Source organism: Watersipora subatra, chromosome 3 (genome assembly GCF_963576615.1).
Source record: "Watersipora subatra chromosome 3, tzWatSuba1.1, whole genome shotgun sequence".
In the NCBI taxonomy this organism is placed as follows: domain Eukaryota; kingdom Metazoa; phylum Bryozoa; class Gymnolaemata; order Cheilostomatida; family Watersiporidae; genus Watersipora; species Watersipora subatra.
In genome coordinates this window covers 73845933-73865770 of record NC_088710.1, presented here as the reverse complement: position 1 = coordinate 73865770, position 19838 = coordinate 73845933, and the positions used below count along the sequence as shown (strand labels likewise).

The following is a 19838-nucleotide window of genomic DNA, read 5'->3' as shown; positions in this document are numbered from 1 at the left end:
GCTTTGCAAATATTTATAAACAATCTTTGAGTAATTGGCCCCTCAAATAATGCATGCGATCACATGTAGAAACTACAACAGAATGTGATAAAATATATGAATGAATATTACTCAAAATGAATGCCATAATACACGGGTTGAATAGCATGACAGTTCTTATTTCTAATCGGTGTGTTACTCCAGAAGGTATGATATATGTCATTCCTTAAAATCTTTTATGCCTCTTTATTGAATGTTATCAACTGGTGATTTATTTTCTCTTGGTCTCTCTTGTGCCTCTGTCCTTCAATAATATTGGCTCTCTTTTCCCCTCCTGCAATCAATACATATTGGCTAGTAAATCTTAGAGCCAATTTATTAACCAGTCATTGAAGCTGAAGGTGATGCCACCTGACAAGTCTCACTAATTCAAAGTCCACTATTAGAATACAGGTTGAGTGGTCAGACTGAGCATAAGGCTTGCTTAGAGATATCTCATTTGAACATTCAACTAGAGACCAGTAAAACTCATGAAGTTTGCTGGTTGTCTTGGTAATAATTAAACTTCTCTTGCAGTGGCATACTAATCATTCAATCAGTACTCTGTATTTCAACAAATCCATTTGCATGTTTTCTAAAATAACTAGCCATTCCATTTTATCGGCTCTCATTTTCTCTGTTGTAAATACTAGCACAGCAACTGCCACTCTACAGATCTTTTTTTATGTTTATTTGCGGAGTTGATCAACACAAATTTTTTTTTTCACATTTGCAATTTATCCAGCTGAACTAGCGTGCTATGTGAATAACTATAGTACTAGTGACTAGCTGCGCCTACATCTTCAGCGCTGTCTCAGAGAGGTCGCTTTTTGTCCTAGATGGCTAAGTAAGGGAAATGTTCTGTCAAGGTTGTGGAGTATTTGTCAGGAGCTACTCTCATTTTTAAATACATGCACAAGCCTGATTGCAAGACAGTTTCAAAAGATGATGAGCTCTTCTAAAGATATGAGTGACCTCGCCTTCCTTGTTGACATCTGTGGCCATTTGAATGATCTGAACCTCAAGATTCAAGGAAAGAACAAGACTATCATTGATACACTACCAGCTGTTTAAGCCTTCTCCCATAAGTTGGAATTGTTTCTAGTGGATGTGTAAAGTAATATGCTTCACTTTCCTACTTTAAATGCATTTTTAGATGAGGATGAACAAATGGCCTCTTGTACAGCTGATTACACTCACTTTATAGAAAAGCTTCAACAAAAGTTTAACAATCGATTTAGTCAGTTTCACTCTTTGAAACACATCATACAACTCATAAAAGCACCTCAGAAGGCAAAGCCTAATGGAGAGTGGGTGACTCAGTTGCCATTGAAGAGGTTAATGCCTCATCTCTGCAACTGGAGTTGTGTAACCTCAAAGGTACAGATATAAATGAAATTGAGGAGGGGTTCTACTTGAAAGCTCCAACAAAGGCTGAATATCCACAGCTTGCTCAACTAGGAAGATGGTGGTACACTGTGTTTGCTGCTACATATATATGTGAATCAGCATTTTCATACATGAATAATATCAAGAGCAAGTTGAGATCCACTTTGACTCGAGATCACTTGTGTCAGCTCCTAAGAATAGCATGCTGCAGTAGAGAGCCAGATTACCAAGAGATAATGAGCAGCCATAAACAATTCTATAAATCTCACTAAACTTTAAGTTATACAAAGTTCTTTAGGCTCACGTCAACATTATTCAATGCTATTGTAAAAGTATTCTAACAAATAAATTTAATTACAATACAACTACTAAGCTTGTATTATCAGTATGAAATGTTATACTGTAATACACATTTTGTGCGGCTCCCAAAACTTTTGCAACGTTGAAATTTGGCTCTTTGAGAAAAAACTTTGCCCACCCCTGGACTATCGTATAGCAGCGAGGCCGCTAATTTGGCCTGCATACAGGTTAGCAGTAGAGACTGCCGTGAGATTGGTGACGGGGCATTCTGCTGGGGACGTGTATCACTGTTGCGGTAAAGGTTGGCGGCAAAGTAGAGGTTGGTGTGCCATCGTTGCAGCGTTGTGCTGCAATAAAATAAAGTTACAACACAATCACTAGTAAAACTAATATACTACTAATATACAGACAAAAGTGCTGAACTTTCACCAATTTATTATTTCATTTAAACGGCCAACAGCAAAATGTGTTTTGTGCACCTTTTGCGTAATACAGACAGTGGCTAAACCAGTAACTCTAGGCATGCTCAATTAAAAGAGCAGATGGAGTAGTGTACAAATCATATATAGGTACCATATTTAAATCCTTTGTTGGGTTTTCATATTTTATGCAAATATGATGCTTTACTCCTCCCATTGGCTTATTGCATATTCAAACATTGTTTGTGTATTCGTATAATACCAAATCATAAGTTTTTCATACGCTTCAATTTTCAAACGAAAGTAAGTTAACAATGTCTAATTTTATCATGAATGTGATGAAATGTCTTATAACTTCAGTAATTGTTTGATTTCTGTGAAAACCTATCGAGTAATACTTTGAATAATTTCAAGGCATATCCAAAACTACCATTGATATGGATATGCCTTGATATTATTAATACTGGCAAATCTTTGCCTTCGTACAACACTCATGTATATTTGTGACTGTACATTTTAGTAATAAATAGGAAAATTTTAGTAATAAATATTGAAGCGTTTATGCATTGCTCCATTGTCATAACACATTGAAACTTGTTTCACATTGATCACTATTTGCATACAAAATGGATAGGAAACTGGAGCAGGTATGTGAATATTGACATGAAAACGGAGATATTTGAGTTGATCTGTTGTACCACTTCACTAGTGTAAACAGTGATAATGTGGGGCTCAATAATCAATTGTAACAGTTTCTAGGTAAAAACAGGGTGTGTAGCAAGCAAGTAATCATCATATAAAGTTAGCAAAGGCCAGGATATGATGTCATTAAAATTAAAGAGATGTTTAATACAATGGCTCTGCGCACTGTCACTAACTGTATTACTTTATGGCATTTTTAGTGTTGGTACTTGATAGTTTTCATTCTTGCCTGCAGATCTGCCACTGCGAATCCAAAACATGTGTAGCATTGAAGTCTGTACAATGTATATGGCCCTAGCTAGATATACTATAGAGTTACAAAACCCACTTGTTCTATTACATAATTATTATTCAATGACTTAAAGCTACATATGTAACAGATGAGTACACCTATTTGTGGTGTTACCAAATTACAGAAAATGATCATGGTTTTTAAACACCATCTATCTCTAGAATTGGTGCAGTCACGAATGGGTGTCTCAAACAACGCATGAAAAAGAATTGAGCACATTGCTTTTTTCACTCGACAGTTGGTTGCGGGCTAGGCTTGTACCCAGCCTATCTTATTCTTTAACCTTAACCGTATACACATATTAACTATAATAATCTCTGTAAATTCCACCATATCTTCCATATTCAAGGAAGTTTCCGAACTAACTAAAATAAATACTTGAGTTCTTAGCAACCTTTTCAACAGCGCGCTGCTAGATTCACTCTAAAACTATTCTTGGAACGGAGGTGATAATATGACAGAACAGCTATAATACAGCCAGTATCCAAATCAGATTGTAGTATGTTCAAAAGCCTAGTCGATGAGCTGAATTGTCGAAGTGGTTAATAAGGATTTACCATTGTTTTATAAAAAATGGGCAGAAAAATCGGTAACTTCAAACTACAAGAGTGATAAAGTAAATTATTAGCCTACGATCGCACATCTTATCAAATGATATAACAAGAAAATCGGAGGAGGGCAAATCCAACGAAAGCCTCCATACAGCTAACCATGAACAGTGCTGAAGAATCTATAATTATACAAAAAAGAAATAGAAAAAAATTGTTTACGTAATTGATTAATCATGAAAAATATATAGCATCACATATATAATAGAAATAACAAATAATTCTGCAATGATTCGTAAAGAAATATATTACTCAGGACTCATTTGCATACTACAGACATTTCTTATCTACTCTTCATGAATAGAAACCCCTGATGAAATGTTCCTTTAAATGCCAAATTCCATCAGCTTTGGTTAGCTGTGTAGCAGGGGAATGCATGCTAAGTATGGCTGCTGCAGCAGGGGCCACGATCACCCTCTCATGTATGCACCATCAATGGGTCTATGAAATAGCAGAGGCCTAACAATAATATCACCGTCTACAGTTGTGTGTACAGTTGTGTCATACATAGAGACCTCGTAAATGATTTCTTGAGCAGTGCGTAGTCAGCCATGGCATGCAGAGCTGAGTGTCAGTGGTCGGGATTGGCACGATGAAGGAGCTTGGCTGATCCTAAGCTCCATTTTAATAACGAAAGGAGTACTTTAATGTAACACACATTCCCATGACACAATGCCAAAGTTAGCGCGGAGGCGCTGGGGGAGGCTCTCCTAAAGTATAAAGCATGCTAGGTTAAAATCAGGGCTAAAGTTGAGTTATAGCTGAGTGGAGGGAATGACACAGCGATTAAGCTCAGCAGAGTCAATACAGGTGCAGAACAGGAAATATGATACACCTTGATACTTTATGAAATGAATAAATCTGACTGGCAGAGACCATGCTGTTGGAATGAGCCAGAAGGAAAAGAACAAGAGAAGCCGGTCTATCAATAAAGTCTACTCACTGTTGATATTCCTCTTTTGGGACTTGCTTGGGTAACTCCTAGAGCCTCCTTGGAACGGTTCAGGCTGTGGAAATGTTTTGGGATCGAGAAATTTAAATCTCGCCTCTAAATCTACAAGAGAGAACATGAGGGAAACTAAATTGTGGAGCTAATTGTGTAATAGGAAAATAAACATTTCAGTCAATTATTCATGACTTGACAGACATTTTATACTCCAATATCTCTGTGCAAACAGCAAATTGAAACACGGAGCAGCAACTCACATATTCCCTCTTGTTATAACATATTCTAGAACAAATAACAACTGTCATTAAACATGATCAGAGCACGAGTATGATATAAACCGCCCAAAGATAACGAATATCAAAGCTAACGAATGACAGTGCTAATGTTTCTAAGTGTTAAAATGCTAATGTCAAGGATTATAAAATTGTATCCATAGAATATCCTTGGATATTCTATGGATATAAACACAGTTGAACCTTCAATTACAATCATAAGAAATTTGGAGGTTTTACTAGATTCAAGCCTTTTATTATTACAGGTTATAAAACTATAATCTGTAACTATAAAGGTTATAGTTTGTATAACCTTTATAACAGGCTATACGACTTGAACAAACAGTTGTCTCGGCATATCAAAATAATTTTCAAATACAAAGCAAGAAGTTTGAAAAAGCTGAAAAATTGCAGTTTTGCAAACTAGTGCATATGTCAGTAGTTTCTTCTATGTAGTTTGACCCACCATTGCTCAATTTATCGTAAGCCGCGCTTTCTTTTTTAGTTGTAAAATCATAGATCAAACAGAAACTAGTGCAAACGGCAGTAACTGTGAATAAAAGAAGGCTAGGCTTTATTATAATTAAAACAGCAAAAAGTATAAAAAGTGAACAAACATATTTAGATAAAAAATCTTCGAAGTCATAGAGTATTTATTGTGAAGAAGATGCGAAGCAGAGAAAAAAAAGGCTGAAATGAACATAAATGAAGAAAATGGCAACAAATAATTTGGCCTCAAGAACGAAATGAACGGAACACGATGTATCCTTATAAGACTATTTTGCTAGTCACCCGTTGGTATTCACATACACAGCAAATATCTGAACATATTAAATTTGTATGTCAGCATTTAACTGTACTAATATCTAATATACACATGTAAACACTGTGAGCCGTATGTCAGCATTTTGCTGTACAACTATCTGATATACACATGTAAACTCTATGAGCCGTATGTCAGCATTTAACTGTACCAATATCTGATATACACATGTAAACTCTATGAGCCGTATGTCAGCAGTTAACTGTACCAATATCTGATATACACATGTAAACTCTATGAGCCGTATGTCAGCATTTAACTGTACCAATATCTGATATACCCATGTAAAGGCTATGAGCCGTATGCCAGCATTTAGCTGTACAAATATCTGATATACCCATGTAAACTCTATGAGCCGTATGTCAGCATTTAACTGTACCAATATCTGATATACACATGTAAACTCTATGAGCCGTATGTCAGCAGTTAACTGTACCAATATCTGATATACACATGTAAACTCTATGAGCCGTATGTCAGTATTTAGCTGTACAACTATCTGATATACACATGTAAACTCTATGAGCCGTATGTCAGCATTTAACTGTACCAATATCTGATATACACATGTAAACTCAATGAGCCGTATGTCAGCAGTTAACTGTACCAATATCTGATATACACATGTAAACTCAATGAGCCGTATGTCAGCAGTTAACTGTACCAATATCTGATATACACATGTAAACTCTATGAGCCGTATGTCAGTATTTAGCTGTACAACTATCTGATATACACATGTAAACTCTATGAGCCGTATGTCAGCATTTAACTGTACCAATATCTGATATACACATGTAAACTCAATGAGCCGCATGTCAGCATTTAACTGTACCAATATCTGATATACCCATGTAAAGGCTATGAGCCGTATGCCAGCATTTAGCTGTACAAATATCTGATATACCCATGTAAACTCTATGAGCCGTATGTCAGCATTTAACTGTACCAATATCTGATATACACATGTAAACTCTATGAGCCGTATGTCAGCAGTTAACTGTACCAATATCTGATATACACATGTAAACTCTATGAGCCGTATGTCAGTATTTAGCTGTACAACTATCTGATATACACATGTAAACTCTATGAGCCGTATGTCAGCATTTAACTGTACCAATATCTGATATACACATGTAAACTCAATGAGCCGCATGTCAGCAGTTAACTGTACCAATATCTGATATACACATGTAAACTCTATGAGCCGTATGTCAGTATTTAGCTGTACAACTATCTGATATACACATGTAAACTCTATGAGCCGTATGTCAGCATTTAACTGTACCAATATCTGATATACACATGTAAACTCAATGAGCCGCATGTCAGCAGTTAACTGTACCAATATCTGATATACACATGTAAAACGCTATGAGCCATAGCAGACCTTCTCAGAAACAATGTTATGTTTGTCCATAAAGAAAGAAGGCATCTGAAGTTTTTGGGACTGCTTACTGCTGTGCCAAATATTATTTGAAAGCAGTCTTTTATTATTAACAATTTATTTATGTTGTGTGTTCCATGTTAAAAGTTATGTTCACACAACTAACCTAATCTCACAGCATTCACGCGCTGATATCAAAGGGAGAAGCATTTCTACCAACCATTCAGGTCCATGAGAGAGGAGTTGTGCCCACTCGATGACATTCGTTGAGGAGGAGGGGGCGGAACAGTGAGTTGTTTGTTTTTTTGCTGCAAGGATCCTTGCCTTGATGGAGGTTGACCAGCTCGAGCTGGGTTTCCTGCAGGTGGAGGTGGTGGAGGCTGATGTCGATCTCCTGACGTTCTACATGCATGCAATCAGAATGTGTTACTATTTTGGAGTACCCATACCTAGCTTTGATGTTCTATATTACAGATAATGTAGTACCCATACCTAGCTTTGATGCTCTATCTTACAGATAATGTAGTACCCATACCTAGCTTTGATGCTCTATATTACAGATAAGGTAGTACCCATGCCTAGCTTTGATGTTCTATATTACAGATAAGGTAGTACCCATACCTAGCTTTGATGCTCTATCTTACAGATAAGGTAGTACCCATACCTAGCTTTGATGTTCTATATTACAGATAATGTAGTACCCATACCTAGCTTTGATGCTCTATCTTACAGATAATGTAGTACCCATACCTAGCTTTGATGCTCTATATTACAGATAAGGTAGTACCCATGCCTAGCTTTGATGTTCTATATTACAGATAATGTAGTACCCATACCTAACTTTGATGCTCTATCTTACAGATAAGGTAGTATCCATACCTAGCTTTGATGTTCTATATTGCAGATAATGTAGTACCCATACCTAGCTTTGATGTTCTATATTACAGATAATGTAGTACCCATACCTAGCTTTGATGTTCTATATTACAGATAATGTAGTACCCATACCTAGCTTTGATGTTCTATATTACAGATAATGTAGTATCCATACCTAGCTTTGATGTTCTATATTACAGATAATGTAGTACCCATACCTAGCTTTGATGCTCTATATTACAGATAAGGTAGTACCTATACCTAACTTTGATGTTCTATAGTACAGATAATGTAGTACCCATACCTAGCTTTGATGTTCTATATTACAGATAAGGTAGTACCCATACCTAGCTTTGATGCTCTATATTACAGCTAAGGTAGTACCCATACCTAGCTTTGATGCTCTATATTACAGCTAAGATAGTACCCATACCTAGCTTTGATGTTCTATATTACAGATAAGGTAGTATCCATACCTAGCTTTGATGCTCTATATTACAGATAAGGTAGTACCCATACCTAGCTTTGATGTTCTATATTACAGATAAGGTAGTACCCATAGTTAAGTTGCTAACATTGATGCTCTAAATTAATAAGGAAGCAATACCCATGCCTAGTGTCTTAGCAATGTTCATTTTGGGAGTTTAGCCAAAAATTATGGGCTTCATGTGTTCTGAAGAAGCAAACTACTTGAACGCATTGTCATTTCTGGCTAATTGCCAATCAATACTATTATGGAATTCCTGTTGCTCTTGGCAGAATTGCAAAAGTTGTCTGTGGTTGTACAGTGTACCCTCGAGATACGATTACCCTGATATACGATTTTTTCACCTTACGAAGTGAAACATTGTGAGATCTTCACCTCGCTATACGAATTTTATTTCACCATACGATTGTGAGAAAAGTTTCGCCCGAGTTAAAATTTGGTGGTCGGTGTGCTCATAACGCACGTCGAAATAAAAAAAGACACCGAAGCATAGTGTGCCGAAAACATTTTCAGAATGTTTAGAAGAGACACGATGATCGACTTCTTTCATGTTAGAATTCCGTGTGGAAAATTTCGTGTAAAATACTCAAGGCAGCGGAAATATTCATTTGTAGTGTTATAATATTTTTTACTATAAACTTTTAGTCAGCATACGTATATAACTACGAGTATCTACATATAATTCGTTAGCTATGAAATCTGAGACTGATACAAGACGAAGGAAAAATGATTTCTATGTCAACAAAGTTGGATGTCGTAAATAAGAAGAAGGCACCCGTATTATTAACATTGTCAAGGAATATGATCGTAACCAATCAGCATTTGCAATTATTATTAAAACATGAACTCCATTAAAGCAAGCACAAGAAGAAGCTTACGACTGAAGATTTGAAGGAGTTAGAAGGCCATGCACGCGATCAGCATTCAAAAGGAGCAACCAATTAGTAAGGGCGAGGAGGTACAAGATACAGAAAACCCCCACATTGGCAGAAACGTTTCAAGTGTTTAATTTACTGATGTGGAATGGTACATTAAAACAATACATGTATAATATATATTATTTATCTCTTGTGTGGCACATTTTTTCATATTTTATTCATTTTATTTGTTTCCTTTTGATTTTGTTTTACTTTCTTGTTTAACCATGTCTTTGCAGATGGGCTTGTTATCTCCTATGTGAATACAATTCATTGTATGTATGTAACTCATATAACTAGCTACTCAAGATAGTTGATGCATTCACATTACTTTCTGAAACTTGTTAAAGCCTTGTCCTCTAGTGTATAAATACGTACAAACTTTGTACGTATGGTTACATTGATTCTTGTGCACGTTTCATACAAGAAAAACTACTGTAGCACCTTCTCTGGATCCTTCTACAAGCGTTAGCTAGCTAGCAGTTTTCTGCATTGCGCCAGCATTTTTTCTTTTAAATCAGAAGAAAAATTGGACAGGACTAGACAACTTCCTTTCGCCTGCTAAAAATTCCATTTCATTACGTATTAAATTAACCTTCAAGTGTACAGCAACATAATTAACATTGATACGTGTTTACCTCCCCTCTGCTTTATTCGCTACATGTACCAGCTAAAGTCACGTTACTCCAAAGGTATGTACGTCCTGTATAATAGTAAATAAAATTTCATTTTTCTTTTCGGTAGCCATTAAATGGTCAGGTGTGTGAGAGGCCGCTTTCGATAACTGCATCGCTCGCCCTTTCTTATTGAATTCTGGTTGAAAAAGGTTTCAACCAGACACGCTAAATTTTATAATGAAAGTGAAGACAGAAACTTATGAAGGATAAAATTTCGTGATAATAAGTTGAAATTCAGTAAACTAATTCAAAATACATACTAAAACATAAATTAACATACTATTTTGTTACTAATTTTCAATATGTACCGCATTTTTGTAAAATTTTGGACGATTTTTACCTTGCATTTTTCCATGGTATAATTACAATGGTTTCTATACCCCGACATACTCTAGGACACTTATATTTCGCTAGTATTTAGTTTCGTGAGTAGCGTACAGAGTAACATTTCGCTGAAACTTAATTTCGCAGCTCTGATGAGTGCAAAAATATAGTGATGTGAAAATAAATGCAGTGGAACAAACATCATTAGATTCCTCAGGTCCAGTTCACTGGTACGAAATATTTTTCAATTTGGGACTACCGTACTTTTCGGACTATAAACCGCACCTCTATATAAGCTGCATCTGCTTTATTTTCCAAAAAATGATAATAAAACAATACATAAGCCGCACCTTAGTATAGGCCGCAGAACTAAGGACTGTGCTTTTTAACGTGGCAGCAACTTTGCCATTTAAAACGGAACAGTGCAGAACGGCACAGTATCCGACGCTTTTTAATTTAGTGCCTAACGGGACAGTACCATGAGGCATTGTTTCGTATTTTCTTTCACCGCTAGAAGTGCACTAATTGGAGATTCCCGTTAGTGCGCGGTGAAAGAAAAAGCCACAGATTAACCGCACCCTTATATAAGCCGCATGGCTCAAATCATCACAAAAAAGTAACGGCTAATAGTCCGAAAAGTACGGTAGTTTGTATTTGTGAACCGAAGGTAGAAATGTGTAGGCGAGATCAATAATGCAATTTGATCGCTTGCTGCCATTTGTCTCCTGGACTATCAATGACGTCAAGGTCCCTGCCGCAGTGACTGATGTGGTACCAATATTAGAATTCAAGTATTTATAGCACGCGGTGGCCATGGCTCCGGGTAGTTATTGCTTTTGGTTGGTAATAAAATTCATCACCACAATAATTATTATTCAATTTTATGACTTTCCCTACCAGACTGTCATCCTCATCAGTTACAAATCCAGTGACTAAACTAATATCATCATCTTCCTTATTTGTCTAGGCTTTTCCAAAAAATTTATTATTTTAATTTGTTTTGCCATGCTGCTCAGTCGGTGTATTAGCTATAATGAGTTGAGCAAAAATTGCCCAATGAGCCGAACCACACACGAAACTTGCCTGCATTTCTAATATGACGATTTTATTGTGAATATCAATGAACAAAGCCATTTAATTTCGCGTTTTCGCTCGTTCGTTATGATAGTTTAGTTTCGCACATGAAATTTTCGCGAGAGAATGTTGCCGCGAAAATGCGAAAATTAGATGCCGCGAATACATAAGTGTCCTAGGGTATGACTTTTTCGCCATACGATGCCAGTCTTGGAATGGATTAACATCGTATCTCGAGGGTGCACTGTACATTAAGAATGTCTATGAATAGATGCTCACCTGGGTGGCGGCGGTGGTGGTGGTTGACCACTGGTTTTCCTACTAACTGTACCGGAAGTCACAGTTGTTGTTGAGCTTCTGTCTGGTGTGGGAGGAGGTACCTTACCCCGACCAGCAGGGGTGGCTGGTAATGGAGGTGGTCCACCAACTGCATGTGGAGGATGTGGCAGTTCTGCTTTTTTAAGTGCCACTGCAGCTGATGGAGGTCTAGCAGGTGGAGGTACAGCAGCTGGAGGTGCGGCAGATGGAGGAGCAGGCAGGGGCCTATTGGCTATTGCATTTGGTTGTCCCTTTTCGTGAGGAGTTGGTGGTAACGGTGGATGGCTACTAGGCCCCTTTTGAGGTGGAGGAAAACGTCGGGGAGCACTTGAATGAGGCGTAGTGTGTGAACCTCGGTTGTCCCCAGATGGTGATGCACCTCCTGGAGGCGCTGGTAGCGGTCTATCCGTACTTGGACCGTGGTTAGGTGCGAGACCCTGTCGGGGCGCAGGTTGACCCAGCCTTTGGGCTAGAGCGTTAGTGGAACCTGTTGTTGGTTTGTGATTCATAGCAGGTGGATTGGGAAGAGCCTTATTCAAAGGAGTGTTGTTTGCAACTGGCTTAGAAGCTGGGTTGACTGTTGGCCCTCGCGGAGTAGCTGGAAGTGTTGATCGAGGTGCTGGACCATTCTTGGTTGGCGGTTTGAACGCGGCACCCCCACCACCTGCAAATACCCTTCTATTATCTATAAGCTGTTAATTAGGCCCCACATCTCATACACACTTTAGACAGACGGAATACTTGGGAACAAAATTTTAATTTCATGCAAAACAACTTTAACCTGTTAACTGGTTGAACGAAGAAAATGACAGGCTGATGGATATAAATTTAAAGATTTAAATAGTAATTTGTCTATGTTGAAAGTGCTTTGAATGATTGAATTAAATATTTACTCCATCTATACTGTTTTACATGTCACATTGAGATAACGGAATGTTCCCGCACTAAGGTTACTTTAAATTTGTGGAGGGAACAATGCTAAATAATGCTTCATTCTTTTATAAAGACAAAACTGCAAATGATAGCCAAACCTTGACTTATAAAGTTAAAATGCAGCCTCTTATCAAAATTATGTTGAAGAAGATAGTGTTTTATCTTTATATTTCACGTAATTTGTTCCTGAGCATGAAAAAAATGGTAAATATTTGAAGTGATGATATATGTTTGATGTTAACACTGACATCAAATTTGCTAGATCTTCATGTAGTACAGAACTCCAAAGTGTAGAACTGTTTTAAAATTTGCAAGTAGAATACTGACATCTCTACAAAGGTTGTAGAAATTTTAGTTAAATCAAAATATTGCATATTGAAAAGAGAAATCTCTATTAGTTGCCATTTCGAGTTCTTACAAATCCACTTAGCAATGAAATCGAATGACAAATTTTGCTAACTAGCACGCAATTTAAAATATGCTCAAGGGCTGAGAACTTATAAATTAATTTTTCCCCAAAATAAGTTAGAGAAAAAGTGCGACGACGTTTTTGTCACAACTAGATAACTCCTAGGAAATGGACACTCGTGCCACCTTCTGGCTTCCGCCCCAACATTGCTATATTTCCAAACTACAAGACCCAACATGCTAGGTTAATTTTGTTTTAATTTATTGTTACCATCTTCCTTTTATATTTATAGTTGTCATGTTTATTCAAACAAATGATATATTAACATCCATCATATAGATTGATAAATAGACACATAGAACGAAAAGAGACCTGAGGTTAGTTTTGCCTCAAACCTAATATGGTTTGAGGCAAAACTAACCCGGGAAAGCCTGTTATTCCAGTAAAACTAACCCGCGCAAGCCTGTTATTACAATAAAACTAACCCGAGCAAGCCTGTTATTACAATAAAACTAACCCGAGCAAGCCTGTTATTCCAGCAAAACTAACCCGTGCAAGCCTGTTATTCCAGTAAAACTAACCCAGGCAAGCCTGTTATTCCAGTAAAACTAACCCAGGCAAGCCTGTTATTACAATAAAATTATGAGAAAAAACTAATAAGAAAAAGCTAAATTAATAAAATTGGTATAAGTCAAAACGCTTGTAGTGTTACTTTACTTTAGAGACACGTGAGTGGAAGTGTACACTCAGTAATGCCTAAGTTCAGTGGTAAAGTGAGTGATAGACATACATATACAGGCCATGGTTCTCCTCAGCTAGGGCGGAGGGGCGGACCACCCCCACCATTTTTATCCCGCCCATCTAGCTAATCCTTTCACGACTGAGCACACGGGACAACAAATGCGCTGCAAAGACTATTCTATTCAGCAGCTCAATTTGTATCTTGGGCAGTAAATAAAGGTTTATAGAAAGGGTGAAAAATTTCTCTACAACTATTTGACTAGCAGGTAGCATATGCAGATCTTATCATCTGAGTTGCAAACCTTCAGAGCTATGAGAAATTATTCTAAATTTGAACGAACATTTAGATTTTATCAATATATTTAATAATGTTGTATAAAAATTCATTGCACTGATTCAAATTTGCTATAGTTTGCAGCACAAGCTGGCTTTTTATATACCTATACTGTACAAAAAGATTGGGGTAGGAGCTTCTATTCATTGCATGCCCAGTTTAGAGAACAGCCTTGGAGTTATCAAACTGACTAGCTATTATGCATCTGCAAATTTATATAATGAATGATGATGATAATCTATCAAATGTTAATAAGAAATATACAAAAGCGAGTGAAATGTATGATCAATGTTTATATTAATTGCAAAAACTAAAGTAAAACCTTTTGGAATAAATTCATTCAATATCATTAGCTTCTATGCTGCCACAACGAGTTTTACTCTCAGTGTCACTTTTATTCACTTCAACTTCTTTTGGGTTTCCAAAATCATCTGCACTGTAATTCAATCTAAAATCTTTTTCACTGCTAAACCAGTCGATATGAGCATCAATTCCACTGCTAAACCAGTCGATATGAGCATAAATTCCACTGCTAAACCAGTCGATATGAGCATAAATTCCACTGCTAAACCAGTCGATATGAGCATAAATTCCACTGCTAAACCAGTCGATATGAGCATCAATTCCACTGCTAAACCAGTCGATATGAGCATCAAAATTAAACTTTTAGCTGAGCTAGTATTTAACTTGACCACCTTGAATTGTTTCACGACATCTAAGACGAGCCGTTATAAATGAGCATTACTTGCGCATGCGTGCTGAGCAAACAGAATAGCTTTAGTTGTACTACAGCATATCGTGTTAACCCAAGCTAAAAATTGGTTGCCATAATGAAAGCTTGTAAATTATTGACAGGAATTTAATAGTCAACAAAATATTGAAGTTTTTGGGACTCGTCTTGGGAGACACGAGAGTACAACTCCAACCATTCGCGCGAGCCTACAACTTTTTTCTCAGTCACAATTTTTGGGGAGAACCTTGGTACACGGTGTAACTCACTGTCACTCAAACTAGATATAGTTAAAATTACCTTACTATGTTTATGCTTGATTTTTAAGTTTACTCGATTTTCATATTTTACTTGTAATTAAAGGTTTGAATGTAGCTTGTTTTCTATTGCTTAAACTGCAGGTTTGGTGTGTGAATAAAAACATATAAACATACTAATCAATTGGCAGTAATATAAAAAGATTTCTACTGCTTTGACAACCCGAATCAAATGACAGACTGATGCTACTGCAATTGGCTGCCTTCTCTCCAGGTTGTGTAAAATATGGACGCGGTGCATGCATATTAGCCACCTCCAGTATTTCTTGCAGCACCGGTTGGTCGCAGCTTTGGCATTCCTCCAGCAAACAATCCACCAAGGCCTCCAGGAGGAGGAGCGCTGCCATTACTTTGTCCAACAGTTCCTCGTCCACCGCCACTACCCCCTCCACCGCCTCCTGGGGAGGGTTTTACTAAAATGTAAAAACAACTTTGTTCATTGCATATAATACAAAAATATACAAATCTTAGTGCTCCAACAGTAAATAATGGCTCTAGGTCAATTTATCTAAATTTTATACTTGTCAACATCATATCTCATCGTATCAAAATTCTCATGCAAGTAAACTTTATGTAGAGGAATCCTTGAAATGAACAACCTTAATACTTCTATCATTAACCAAGATGAACCACCTTAACACTTCTATTATTAACACAGATGAACCACATTAACACTTCTATTATTAACCAAGATGAACTACCTTAATACTTCTATTATTAACCAAGATGAACCACCTTAACACTTCTATTATTAACCAAGATGAACCACCTTAACACTTCTATTATTAACCAAGATGAACCACCTTAATACTTCTATTATTAACCAAGATGAACCACCTTAATACTTCTATCATTAACCAAGATGAACCACCTTAACACTTCTATTATTAACCAAGATGAACCACCTTAATACTTCTATTATTAACCAAGATGAACCACCTTAATACTGCTATTATTAACCAAGATGAACCACCTTAACACTTCTATTATTAACCAAGATGAACCACCTTAATACTTCTATTATTAACCAAGATGAACCACCTTAATACTTCTATTATTAACCAAGATGAACTACCTTAACACTTCTATTATTAACCAAGATGAACCACCTTAACACTTCTATTATTAACCAAGATGAACCACCTTAACACTTCTATTATTAACCAAGATGAACCACCTTAATACTTCTATTATTAACCAAGATGAACCACCTTAATACTTCTATTATTAACCAAGATGAACCACCTTAATATTTCTATTATTAACCAAAATGAACCTTTCTCGACCAGAACTCCTCTATATCAAGGAATAGTAGTATTCAAACTGATAATCAACTCTAAAAAAATCATTAAAACAAAACAAGAACAATTGGCAACATGCCAACATCCATCACAAGTAACTAGGAGCAGGCTATCCCTAAAACAAAAATTGTATGGCAATTATGCTAGTGAAATTAATAATGGCTACATACATTTATATGAGAAACTATTCCTAACTGGTGCATCTCCTCAAGTCCCCAATGGTTTTTATTCAATGATGGTGACCATTCTTGCATTGTGCCAAGTCATATTTCAAACACATTGCTTATAATTTTTAACCACACATACCTCCTCCGACTTGTGGTGCACTTCGATCATTGGTTTGAGTCTTTTTTAGTCTTGCTCCACTTTGTATGGAATTCAGAAGGGCTCCTCTACCAGCCCCAGCACCTCCCCCTGATGGCTTAGCTTTAGATCCAACTTTAGGAGCAGCCGATGATGGAGGGGGTGGAGGACCTGGTGGCGGTCGACCAGGTGGAGGTGGCGGAGGTGGAGGCGGCATGGCTTACGGTGAACCATGTGCTATTTGCTGTCCTGTATATAAAATGTATAAAACCAACTCCACAAAATAAGCTGCTTCAACTGTAGAGATTAAAGGTATTAGGAATCTGAACATAGTCCGATCAGGTGTTTACACTGCGGAGATAAGAAGTCAGTAGCCTGCGGCACTACCAGATCACTCCGGCGATAAAGTGATATATACGTCTACCTTAAAGGTTGACTTGCAACAAAATTCACTTTACAGTTATTTGGTATCTAAAGATTTACCATGTCTTACTCTGTTGTGTTGTAGGTGCAAAATATGTGGAAATGTGATTACAAGCTCTTAAAAGCTCCAAAACGAAAAGCTGTCGTAGATTGGAATCTGTTTATTTCTCTGACATAGTCATAAAATTTTGTTATTGTCTTGTCACGTGATGTTCTCACGTGAATTGAAAGGCCAATAAAAGACTCAATATAAAACTTCTCGTAGACTAGTTTATGACAAACATTTCGGGTTTTACCGAAGACCCCGTATCAAATATACATATACATTACAGTTTTGTTTCGACTCGGTCTAATCGTCTAGTCGTAATCTCATCATGTGACCCAATACTTCGCAAATACTTTCTGCAGCGATTTTCGATTATCACAGGTGACCAACAGGCTCGTCATGATTATCAGACAATAATACGTACTCCTTCAAGCTAAGGTTAAAAAATTAAACAAATTTTTACGGTAAGTTATAAGATATCAGTGCTAAAAGTGACAGCAATACAATGACGATAAAATAGACGCATAAGAACAATAGACATGGCTTTATTAAATTCGTGAAGTACTATATTTGTGAAAATATTTCGACGAATGTGGTTGCATGAAAGTGTAAACAGAAACCATCGTACAACTACGTCCCAACTACAATTACTTGGAAAAAGATTCTAATCTACGGCGGTTTTGTGATGGCGACGATTAACTGTTCGTTTTTGAGCTTTTAGGAGCTTGTAATCACATTCCCACATATTTTGCACCTACAACACAACAGAGTAAGACATGGTTAACCTTTTGATACCAAATAACTGTAATGTGAATTTTGTTGCAAGTCAACCTTCAAATACCCAACTGATTAGAAAACTCAATAGCGCACTTTCATATACATTAAGCATTTGATGGCCAAAGTGGAATTTTTGTCGGCATTATTTTGCACTCTCTGACATCACAGTACTCTCGGCATCAATATTTTGTTTAAAACCTTTTTTCATAGGCGTCGAAGTATCCGACTAGGTTAAACAAGGGACTACTTTAACTAAAACAGTAAACTGATAAAATTGTTACTTATTTCAATGATGTTGCTTTCAAAGTTTTGAGAAACTTCGGAGTTAAAAAACAGACTTTCATACGCTACACGAACGTTGTTGATACATAAAGGAAATATCAGAATAATTTAAATTTGCATGTTGAGGTTTGACAGAACATAACCCTAAAATTACACACAAAAATGATCTATTTATTGCTCAAAATACCTTGTTATTTGGTTATAATGGTAAAAGTTTGATACACAGAAAATGTTCAACCGATGCACAGATTACAAACACAGATACAATATTTCTAATACTGGAACACACTGCATTAAATTTAGCTATTGGTAAGATATAACAAAACTGTCACAAACTAGCACTAAAATACATTGATATTAATAAATAAATGCCATGCGCTTTACCTACAACTTTCAACACCATTTTACACTTTGGGGTGTCCATCCCTCGTGAGCACTATGGTTACACAACTACAACTCTTGGTGCAATTACTATAGTGTGGCAGCAAGTAATTTGCAGAAGCTAAATGAATTTATACCAACATGGTTATGAAGAGATTCAAGTCTTAGTCTGGCTAAGGCTTATACTATGGTTTGTAACTAAGCTGTTTCGCCAGTGCAGTGAAAAGAGTGGAGTTGCAGTTTTTTATTGACCAACAACGTCTTTGTAATCACGTTGCAAATGTTTATCTTTCATTACCGAAAACAATTGGATTCTTTAAATAGCATATCATATGTGAGATATTCCGCTCTATTTATCGACTTTCTATAGCTTGTTTGGTTTTCGTACAGTTAAGTTAAAACTATCTTTGTAGAATAACACGTACCGTCGTGTCTATCTACAAACTAGCAGATACAGCAAAACTATGATCTTTGCACTATGCAGCAACATCAGCACGGCATTGAATAGCGTTGTAAACTATAAACTTTTAACACAATGCAACAACTTCAAAATTATCCGCGTACCGTTTTCCCGACCCACGGTTACTACGAGCGTCGTATCAGTAGCCAGATACGATATCAATCATACTTTCACCTTAGCAAAGCAAGTCCTGCATACTGCAACAAGATGATTATGGCTATCACATTCCTTTAAAACGCCTGCAATTATTAACTCTTTGCTTTTGTTTTAATAAATTATTTGTGACAAAAAATGTAATGCGTTACCTACCCTAGTACCGATGCATAACAACTGATTGAACGAACGTAAAAAAATCCTTCACTTCAACAAGGTTGATTGTGTAAACATATCGAATAATTCAAGGTATATATATATATATATATATTCAAAGGTTCCGACCAGTTTAAATGCAACAATATTTTCTCAATGCACATAAGCTTGCGGAAGAGCGATACTCTCCAAGTGTTGCAGGGTCATTCTGCTACTCCCAACCAACTTCCGCCACTGCAAGAGGAAGTTTTATTTTG

At 36.7% G+C, this 19838-nt stretch overlaps 1 protein-coding gene across 2 annotated transcripts; it reads right to left on the bottom strand.

Moving 5' to 3' along the window:
• Nucleotides 1-3750: 3750 nt before the first annotated feature.
• On the bottom strand, nt 3751-19784 carry LOC137390114 (WAS/WASL-interacting protein family member 1-like). Of its 2 annotated transcripts, none has more exons than XM_068076372.1 (7): nt 19582-19784; nt 16907-17152; nt 15554-15712; nt 11797-12499; nt 7383-7564; nt 4672-4782; nt 3751-4438 (listed from the first exon to the last, which is right to left on the bottom strand). In XM_068076372.1, the coding sequence occupies exons 2-7, from the start codon at nt 17118-17120 to the stop codon at nt 4410-4412; spliced, it is 1398 nt and encodes a 465-aa protein (XP_067932473.1). In that variant the 5' UTR covers nt 17121-17152; nt 19582-19784; the 3' UTR covers nt 3751-4409. The 2 variants fall into 2 exon arrangements, with proteins under 2 accessions (XP_067932473.1, XP_067932474.1); XM_068076373.1 differs by lacking the exon at nt 19582-19784 and adding an exon at nt 19377-19470.
• Nucleotides 19785-19838: the final 54 nt, after the last annotated feature.

What these genes read in the sequence shown, in the direction of transcription:
- LOC137390114 (XM_068076372.1), bottom strand. Translation starts at nt 17,120, where the DNA reads ATGCCGCCTCCACCTCCGCCACCTCCACCTGGTCGACCGCCACCAGGT. An exon ending in CCACCACCGCCGCCACCCAG is followed by an intron (nt 7,565 to 11,796) that starts GTGAGCATCTAT and finishes GCATGCATGTAG; the next exon opens with AACGTCAGGAGATCGACATC. An exon ending in CCAAAAGAGGAATATCAACA is followed by an intron (nt 4,439 to 4,671) that starts GTGAGTAGACTT and finishes TTTATACTTTAG; the next exon opens with GAGAGCCTCCCCCAGCGCCT.